This window comes from Natator depressus, chromosome 14 (assembly GCF_965152275.1).
Source record: "Natator depressus isolate rNatDep1 chromosome 14, rNatDep2.hap1, whole genome shotgun sequence".
NCBI classification, from domain to species: Eukaryota; Metazoa; Chordata; order Testudines; family Cheloniidae; genus Natator; species Natator depressus.
This window is the reverse complement of record NC_134247.1, coordinates 36,134,412-36,144,741: the sequence shown is the minus strand read 5'-3', so window position 1 is coordinate 36,144,741 and position 10,330 is coordinate 36,134,412. Positions and strand designations below refer to the sequence as shown.

The window sequence follows — 10,330 nt, the reverse complement described above, 5'->3', positions numbered from 1 at the left end:
AAGCATATATCGTTTTGGTATCTGAAGTTAGGAAGATTGTCTATGCATCTATTACAAGTGTGTTTACACCTGCGGAAAATCCACTAGACAGAATGCCATAAGTCTAGATGGCTGGCTGGGGGAAGGGCCATTAGGGAGAATAATAGGTCTTAAAAGATGCTAATCTCCCACTGGTAAGCCTTTCTGGGGATTCTGGAAACAGCAAGGATGTGGTGGCCCTACTGGGACATGTGACCAAGTAACCTGGCGCTGGACCCATGATAATACTCGTATTTTTCCACTGACCGGGTGTGGGAATCAAACTGGGAGACAAAGGGTTCCTGCCATATGTTGAAAGCTATTTAAGGCAGGTGAGTGACATCATCATAGTTCGTTCTTCACTGATTCGCCGCCCAAGAAAGGTGACTGCTGGAAAACCTGGAGAAACAAAAAGACTGAACTAGGGGAGTAAGGCTGAACCCAGGCTAGAGGGTTGTCTAGCCTGTGAAAGGAATAACTGGGGTTTTAAGCTGCAAGCAAGTGTAGCTTGCCTTCAGGAATCTCTGCAATCTGCCTAAACAACATGTAGGGTGTGAATTTGCTATACATATTGTGACAAAGCTCTGTCCTTGTCTCCTTGGGTCCCGCATTTTCTGGCGGATTTCGCTAGCCTCAGAGGCTCACTGTGACCCTCCACGTAACCCTCCTCTCTCTAGAGACAAGGGTCACAGTCTACTGAGCCATTTTCATCATAAACCAGTGAGGGAGATGAGGAGACGCTATCCTCCCTTGCACAGTCTCGGTTGTCTCCCAGTCTCAGTGATTTATCAGGGGGAGGGGGGAAAGGGCGGAGCCCAGGCCCAACCTTTACTCCAGGCTCCAGCCCAGGGACCCTAATGGTATCAGCTATGGTAGCCGACCTTTTAGAAACATGACACGTACAATTCCCTGGGCTACTTCCCCACAGCAGCCCCCACTTCCTCAAGCTCCACTTCACCCTTACCTCAGGGCCTCCTTCCTTGTGCCTGATATGGTGTGTACTGCTCAGTCTCTCCAACAGTGCAACTTCCTCCCACAGCTCCTGATATCTGCACCCACCTGACTAACTGGGAGGCTTTTAACTAGTTTCAGCCAGTCCCTGATGGGCTTCAGGTGTCCCTATCAACCTAGCGTTCTCCCTGCCTTCTGGAAAGTTCTTTAGTTGGCCCCAGGTGTCTTAATTGACCTGGAGCAGCTGCCATTTAACTTATCCTGGTACCAGGGATTTGTTTAGCCTGGAGCTAATATATCTATCTCCCACTACTTTTCTAGAGCCATCTGGCCTTGCCCCGTCACAATATCCAATTTCTTTAGTATATTAAGCTTAGATTGCGTGTTTGTTTTATTTGCTAGGTAATCTGCTTTGATCTGTTTGCTTTTCCTTATAATCACTTACAATCTATCTTTTGTCATTAATAAACTTGTTTTGTTTTGTCTAAGACCAGTGTGTGGAAAATATTACTTCGGGGCAAAAGCTGTTGCATACCTTCCTCCACATTGAGGGAGGGGGCGAATTTCATGAGCTTACACTGTACAGATCTCCATGTAGCGCAAGACGGTATAATTTTGGGTTTACCCTCTAGAGGAGGGGTGCACTTGAGTACTGGGAAGTTACTTAGCTGAGCCTTCCCATGCAAAGCTGATTTCAATGTCTGTGTGTTTCCGCAGCTGCGTATGTGACTACCTGTATATGTACTGCTAAAGTGCAGTCTGAAGCCTAAAGGAGGGCTTGGCAGGCTGCACAGCAGTACAGTGTAAAGGGAGCCCAGGCTGGTGGGTCAGGCTGGCTCAGTGGTACCCCAGTTTCAAGTGGCACCCCAGGGGGGAAGGGAAACCCACATTAAGCACCCACAAGCCACAGCTGTTCAGTGCTGCAGCTAATCGACCAGTTTGGCCATGCCCCAGATCAGATAATAAGGGCTGCCTCCTAACAGCTGATTGGGGATGCCATCAAACAGCTGGTAGGAGCATCACCAAACAGATGTTTGGCAGCTCAGGGAGGGGCTAGGGGGAGGATGGAGACCAGAAAGCAACAGGCAGGCAGAGGCTTTGAGGGGGGGCGGATCAGAGTGGGAAGAGGTGGAGTGAGGGTGGGGCCTTGGGGGAGGGGGCAGAGATGGGGCAGGAAGAGGCAGAAGGAACATGGGGCCTTGGGGCAGAGCAGGGGTGGAGAACCCTGGGAGAAAAGTAAAAGTCAGCACGTATGATCTATCTATCCAGCATCCTAGCCTGCTGGACTAGCTATCTGAACTTCAATCAATACAGAGAGCCCAGAGAATGAAATGAAGCTGGGGGCATCTGTAATGCCAACAGACCCTGGTCATCAGTGGGCAGGATTGAACCTGGGCCCTCTGGAGCTGAGTGCATGAGCCTCTACTGCCTGAGCTAAAAGCCATATGCCACTTAGCTAAGGCTGTAGAGCAGTCTCTCTCTCTCTCTCTCTCTCTCTCTCTCTCTCTCTCTCTCTCTCTCTCTCTCTCTCTCTCTCTCTCTCTCTCTCTCTCTCTCTCTCTCTCTCTCTCTCTCTCTCTCCCTCCCTCCCTCCCTCCCTCCCTCCCTCCCTCCCTCCCTCCCTGTGCCACTAAAACACCATACCCAGCCTTCAAGTTGGAGAGGTGTGGTCAGCAGCTACAAAGCAAAGTCAGTGAAAATGCCAGTTCAACCAAGAGCCATGAGAGCATAAAGTGAAGATTGACCCAAAAGAGGAACTCCCTTGCCTGTGCTTCAGTAACAGACTGTTGTAATTACGGGTTCAGGCCACTAGAGAGATGCACGGACCAAGATTTACAAAAGTGACTCGTGATTTTGGGTACTGCAGTGTTGCCAACGAAAGTCTTGCAGTACTAGGTCTTCTCCTGAAAGTTGCAGCTCCTGGAAGAACGTGGTTACATTAAAAAATGATTTTTAAAAGAAACATTTCTAGCCCCCACAGAGAGGGAGAAAAACCATGGAATGTGACCCAAGTGCGATCTAAATCTCAGAACTTTGGAGGCCAAGAAAAAGAACCCAACAGTTACAATTTAATTAAAACTCATGATTTCAAAGACAATGACATGATTTTTGGAGCATGACTCATGATTTTTAAATGCTTGCTTTTCAGGAAGACCTGGGCACTTGCCTTCTGAAAATCAGGTGCCTTTAAGGTGTCTCATTTTCATCATCCAAAATCATCTGTCACTTTCCCAAACCTTAGCCATTGTCACATGCACTTTGAGGGCCAATCTGATGCCCCTTGAAATCAACAGGCCTCTTTGAATTAACCTCGGAACAATCCCATAGCCAAAGTTGTTCAGAATCAACAATTAAGCTGGTGGGTCCCAGACAAATGGATGACATGTGGCCCAGTAAATGGAGTTTCTAACCCTCCAGAGGAGCAGAGACATGAGGAAGAAGGGCTAGCATGTCTTCCTCTCTTGGTAGGAAGTATGCAGTCTTGCCAGCCCAGAGCATTCCAAAAGGGTGAGTCAGGCCCTAAAAATCAGGAGATTGGCTTAAAATCAGAAGGTTTTTTTTTTAAATAATAAATTTGGTGTTTTCCTTTTCCTTCTGCTTTCTGAGTCTTTAGGTCATTCTGGTGTCATCTTTCCAGCTGTACTAACCAACCATAGGGGGTGAGATGGAGAGAAACTTTTTTTTTAATGAAAGCTGACATCCTGGTGTAATCTCAGAACTCCAAGGCCTGGTCTACACCACAGACCTATATTGGTATAAAAATCCACACCCCTGAGCGAAGTAGTTATACCGACCTAACCCCCCTGAGTAGACAGGGCTATGTCAGCAGGACAGGTTCTCCTGCCAACATAGCTACTACCTCTCAGGGAGGTGGATTAACTATGCTGCTGGGAGAGCTCTCTTGCATCAGTGTAGAGCGCTTCTCCCATTAAAGCTCTATAGCAGCGCAGCTGCACCGATGCCGAGTTTTAGGTGTAGACATGCCCCAGGAGTTGGTGGGTTGCATGGGTTGAAAGAGGGCAGGGGACTTGTATGGCTTGGGGAGGGCAGGTTTTTCTTTGAGGTGGGAGAGGGCAAGGGCAGTTGTGAAGGGTGGAAGCGGGCAGAGGGTAAAAAAGTCCATATGGGCAGGGAAGAGCTACAGAACCCAAGAGAGGTACAGATGGTTCCATGCCCAACTACTGCACCAGCTCAGGTCCCCTGGGTGGTCGGGCTCTTCCCCAGCACTTTCCGCAGAGCCCTGTGCACCTCCTTGTTCCGCAGCGTGTTGATCAGGGGGTTGAGTATGGGGGTAACCGGGGTGTAGAACAGAGAGACCGTTTTCCTCTGGTCCTGGGATGGGGTCTGCAGGTACACGTACATGGAATGGAAAGAGTGTTATCACCATATGATGAGGCTATATCTCCTACTTTTTCCCCAAATACAGAACAGAAACATTTATTGAACAACTCTGTCTTTTCTGCGTTACTATTGATAAGCCTACCATTTCCATCTAGTAATGAACCAATACTATTGTCAGGATTCTTCCTGCCCCCCCAACATATTTTAAAAACACTTTTTCTTATTGTCTTTAAGTCTCCTTGTGTCTCTTTTTTTCCCTGATCCATTTTCTACAATTCCTAACTTCAGATTTATATTCATTACTGTCAGCTGCCCCTTTCTTTTATTTGTTATAAAAAATAAAAAAGCCCCATATTCCATTCCCACACTCAGCACTATGCCTGCTCAAGGGCTTGATTGGAGCCAGCACTCCAAGTGAGGAAAGGTCCCATAACATATTCCCCAGTCCATCTGTGCTGGAGCTGGATTAGAGCCAGCACCCCCATAGAAGGGAAAGACCCTGTATTCCATTCCCAATCCCCCACCCTGGGCCAGCCAATCCTCCCAGCTCCCCCTGCCCCCTCCCCCTGTTTTTTAAATTGTAGTAATAGATTCATAGCCTTTAAGGACAGAAAAAACTATCAGGTCCATCCAACCTGACCTCCTGTATCCAGCCTGATAGCTTGTGATTGTCATTCTGTTCTGTGTTTGTACAGTGCCTAGCACAAGGGCTCCTGGTTTCCTAAGTACTGCCTTGATGCAAATAACCAGCTGCTGGTGTGTTGAGACCACTGCTCACCTTACTGACCAATACTGTCTCATTGTTACTTTGTGCTCCCGCATCTGTCTGTATCTGTCTGTTGTCTCTTGTCTTATACTTAGATTGTCAGCTCCTTTGGGCAGCGACTGTCTCTTTGTTCTGTGTTTGTTCAGTGCCTGGCACAGTGGGGACCTGGTTTATGACTGGGCACCTTGGGGCGGTCAGCTTAACATAAATAATAAATAATAATACTGTGTGTGGAGATAAGTGACTACACTCACAGAGCTCTGGGCCCTCTAGTTACCAAGCTGGCCAGTAGATGTTGTAGGAAGACTTTACTGAAGTGAGGGATATTTGGGCAGGAATTCCCTGTCTGCTCCGCTCATATAACTCACGGACTGATGCCATCTTGAGCAGGGCACTCAAATGATAGAGAACAGAGACGGGTAGGAAAGCGTGTTCACATCTTGTGAAATTTTTTGACATTTTAAACCTTTCCCCATCTGGAATCAGCACAAAAATTTGAAATCTTGAAAATTTGCATGAACCAAAAACTTTTTTTAAAATTAGTTTGGGTCGATTGAAATGTTTTGTTTAATGTTTAATTTCCTAAATGAAAAGTTGTTTCGAACCAGAAAGATGGAAATTTCCATTTACTAAACGTCAAAATGGGAGGTTTCCACAATTTTGAAACTTTTTTACTTTTCTCAAAAAATATTGACCCCCCACCCCCCACCCAAAATTGTCAGGTTAGATGAATCAGCATATTCTGACAAGAAAATCTTGAGTTGAAAAATTCCCAACCAGCTGTAATGGAGGGTCCACATGGACCAAGATGAAAGCCACCTACCGCTCTACTGGTAGAGAAGCACTCAGCTCTACAGACTGTGTCTGTTTCAAGGCATCCCGCCGCTGGGGTTGCCATTTCATTAGCTGCTGTCACATGTACAAACTGTGTATTTGGTGTATGGTCGGCTCCTTATCCTTCAAATATTTTTGAAAATGCAACTCGGTTTTAGTGGTGATTTCTGAGCCAGTATCAAACAAACAGCTGATCTTCACCTCGGCCACAAGTACTTCAGCAGTTAGTCTCCAAATGCTCACTCACACAAGTCCATAGATATGCTGGCACTGTCCGAGATCCTATCAGCACTGTATGCAGACTGATTTTCCACCAAGGTCAGGCCTAGGAATCCTTCTGCCACAACTTGGCCTTCTACTGTAGATGGGCCACTCATTCCTGATGCCCCTTTGGTTTTGAGTACCTGGGGCTCTGGTCTCCTTCTCAGTGGACATTCTCAGCTATTATGCCCTGGCCATTCACAAGTGTAGTAAATGTACCTTCCCTGGATATCCTTCAGCGGGGATCTTCGGGATCCTTTGGCGTACAAGGGGAGATTTTACCTTTCATCACCTCAGTCATCACTTTCATCATCACCCCCTGTTTGCTGGCCAGTTTCTGGACAGCTTCTTGTAAACTTTCCAGTGTTACCTGTGTTTGGGGAAAAGCCTTTTCCCCAGTAGCTGCATTACCTAGGCCTCCACTCTGTGTACAGCAGTTGGGCTTGGCCATCTCCTCCACAGGATCTTGCTCTAATTCAGGCCATGTAATGGCAGCTGGCAGGAGTTCATGGAAATTCTTACTAGGCTCTTATTTAAACCTCTTCTTCATCTCACAGTGGAGGGAATCATCCTGGAGCCCCAGCACTAACTACGCTTTCAGGACCATATCCATGTCCGGAAGTTGTTGTGGGCCCCAGCACTTCACCTGACTCATTCTCTCCCGGAGCTCATATGAGTAGGCCCGAGTGGTCCCTGTGTCAGCTCATAGAATTCCTTAAGTCTGGTTCCAATGGGCACTTTGTCTCCATACACCTCTAAGAGAAGCTGAAATGTCTTCTCTACATCTGGCTTGTCAGCTGTTGCCATGAACTTCACTGTCGATCTGGCCTGGACTTTGAGATACTCTTCCACAAAATCCACATGATCTTCTTCAGGTACTCTCAACACCCATACAGCTGCCTTCACTGACTTAATCCAGTCTTTGATTGTGATGTCCAATAGTTTTGTTCAGAAGGCACTGAACTCATATATCTTCCTGTCTCATGGAACATGGCCTGGATTTCAGCTAGGGCAAGGACTGATTCTCACTGAGTATGCAGTGCCAGGCACAATGGGGCCCTGATCTCAGCTGGGGCAAGGACTGATTCTCACTGTGTATGCACCACCAAGCAAAATGGGGCCCTGATCTCAGCTGGGGCAAGGACTGCCTCTCGCTGTGTGTCTGGGCAGCGCTTGGTACAACCCTGAACTCAGTTGCAGACTCTTTTCTACCACAATAGAAAGCAATAAGAATAATCTCTTTGGGCAGGAGAACAGGAATTGTTCCTAGAGGTCCACCAAGGATGGTGTTTGGTTGAATTGGAAAGCAGAGGGCAGGGGTGTTGTGTGGGTGCAAGATGGGATGTGTGAGATGGGAGAGGGGTTGCATGGGGTAGGAGAGGGAAGGCAAGTTGTGGGGCAGATTAGGGCAGGTTTGTTCTGTAGAGTGGGAGAGGACAGAGGGTTTGTGTGGGTGGAGAGGGCCAGGGCTGTGGGGAGAGAAGAAGGCTCCATATGGGCAGCGAAGAGGCAACAGAAGCCATAAGAGGCACAGATGGTTCTGTGCCAATTGTCCGTCCAGCTCAGGTCACCTGGGCGGTCACGTTTCTCCCCAGTGCCCTCCACAGGGCCCTGTGCACCTCCTTGTTCCTCAGCGTGTAGATGAGGGGGTTGAGCATGGGGGTCACCATGGTGTAGAAGAGGGAGACCATCTTGCCTCGGTCCTGGGAGTAGCTGGATGGAGGCTGTAGATATGTGGAAATGGCCGTGCCATAGAAGAGTGACACCACGGCTAGATGGGAGGAACAAGTGTTGAAGGCCTTGAGCCTGCCCTTGGCCGAGTGAATCCTCAGCACAGCGGTGCTGATGTAGCCATAGGAGACCAGGATGAGGCCCAGTGGAACCAGCAGCAAAATCACCCCACTGGCGAGGAGCTCGGCCTCATTGGCAGAGGTATCGACACAGGCCAGCTTGAGCAGGGCCGGTACCTCGCAGAAGAAGTGCTCGATTTGGTTCCGCCCGCACCGGGGCAGCTGCAGCGTCAGGATGGTCTGCAGAATGGAGTTGCCGAAGCCACACAACCAGGAGGTGGCTGCCAGCTGCAGGCAGAGGCGGCGGCTCATGATGATTGTGTAGTGCAGAGGCTGGCAGATGGCAGTATAGCGGTCGTAGGCCATGACGGCCAGCAGGAGGCACTCAGTGCCGCCCAGAGAGAGGGAGATGTAGAGCTGGGCCACACAGCCAGCCCAGGAGATGGATTTTCGGGTGCTGCAGAAGTTCACCAGCATCTGGGGACCAACACTGGTGGTGTAGCAGAGGTCCAGGAAAGAGAGGTTGCTGAGGAAGAAATACATGGGCGTGTGGAGATGGGGGTCTAGCCATGAGACCACAATGATGGTGGTGTTTCCAAGCAAGATCATGGTGTAGCAGGTTAAGATGAGCACAAAGAGCAGCAGCTCAAACTGCGGCCGGTCAGACACCCCTAGCAGGATGAATTCCCCCAAGGAGCTTTGGTTTCCATCTTCCCATTCCCCTTTGCCATGTATCATCTGTAGGAGCCAGAAAGAATAAGGGTGAAAACTATCCTGCAGCAAGGAGATTTGTGATAATAGGTGCTAGTGTTCAGTGAATGGATTAGGGAAAGGCTAGAATCTCTAATAACCTGGGGCTGACCCGGCTACAGCACTGCATACATTTATGCAAAGGTCAGGGAAATCTCTCATCTCTCTGTCTGCAGTGTTGTTGTAACCGGGTCTGTCCGAGGATATTGGAGAGATGAAGCGGATGAGGTAATATCTTTTATTGGACCTCTTACCAACAGTTTTCAGAACTCACAGCAGGGGCAACTTAACTGTTTCACTCCAGGTGGTGTCAGGAATAAATCAATGGGAACACAGAAATTCCACCTGATGAAAGATTAATACAAGTAAGTGGGCTCTATCTAAAACTGTGGTTTATTAGATTTAATCACACACAGACATAAGCAATAGGTTTAAAGCATCCCAGATATTTACCTAAAATCTGGAACGGTATTTAGTAATTAGCAGTGGGTTCTCAGTGGCCAGTTGCTCATCCACCAGTGAGAAAAGGTGTCAAGAAAAACATCTCTCAAAATGGCTTCAGAGGACTGCTCCAGAATACACTGTATTCACGAGTCTTTTATAACTTCTACAAAACACATAGGTCATAATGGCCTTTACAAAATCATCACTTTTACTAACTTTCAATAAACCTCTAGTATCAGAGATGCCCAGACTCCAGGTCTTCCAGCCACCAAGGTTTTCAATCTCACTTGTTGACGTTTGTTTCCCCTCCTCCCATTCCGATGAGCAGAAACTCCCAGCTAGTTTTCACTTTGCCTCTAAAAGCCTGTTTTGCATTTAACCCTTAACCATGTGGTGTTCTATTTTATTAATTCACGGTGGCTCAATGCACATAATATGGTTGCAATTACCTTGATTGAATTCTGGGGTACACACATCCCTCAAATCCAGGGGAACAGACAAGCTTCCACTGGTGAGAGAGAGAAGCTTTTGAGCTCACACAGAGCTCTTCTGCAGGTCTGGGAAATGTACTCAGAGTGTCACAGCTAAATGCAGCATGAAGAAGATTTTTCAGCACAAGTAGTTAAAACATATTTCAATGGACCATTCATGTTGAAGTGGCCTGTAACATGCTTCCAGTCATAGAGGGGAAAGGAGGGGGGCGGAGAATACGTTGATGAGGGTGGGGTTAGTGGGATATAGATTTTGTCTCTATTCAGTCCATAATTTTTAGTGTCCAGCAAAGTTATCAATTTAAGCTTCCAGGCTGATCTTTTGAAGGTGTTGTGCAAGTTTGCTTTGAGGATGAAGATTGATAGGTCGTATATACAGTGATTGCTTTGTGACAAGTTTTCACCCACCAGTGACAGGGTGTTTTTGTCTTCTATCATTTTCCTGTGTGAGTTCATTCAAGAGCATAGTGATTGTCTGGCTTCACCCACATAGCTGTTGTTGGGGCACTGGAGGAGATATACCACATGTTTTGATGGGTATGTTTTAGAGTAATGGATCTTGAAAACTGTGTTTTGGATGGTGTTGATCATCATAGAAATGGAAATGTGGCTGCAGGTTTTGTGTCTGTTGTTCTGGCAGAGTCTGGTACCACTGTGAGTTGGTGTATCCTGCTCCGTGGCGG

At 47.7% G+C, this 10,330-nt stretch overlaps 1 protein-coding gene across 1 annotated transcript; it reads right to left on the bottom strand.

The window, feature by feature from the left end:
• Positions 1-4,161: 4,161 nt before the first annotated feature.
• Positions 4,162-8,571, bottom strand: LOC141998754 (olfactory receptor 2B2-like). Its single transcript, XM_074971755.1, has 2 exons — positions 7,792-8,571; positions 4,162-4,218 (listed from the first exon to the last, which is right to left on the bottom strand). The coding sequence occupies exons 1-2, from the start codon at positions 8,569-8,571 to the stop codon at positions 4,162-4,164; spliced, it is 837 nt and encodes a 278-aa protein (XP_074827856.1).
• Between the last annotated feature and the right edge of the window lie 1,759 nt (positions 8,572-10,330).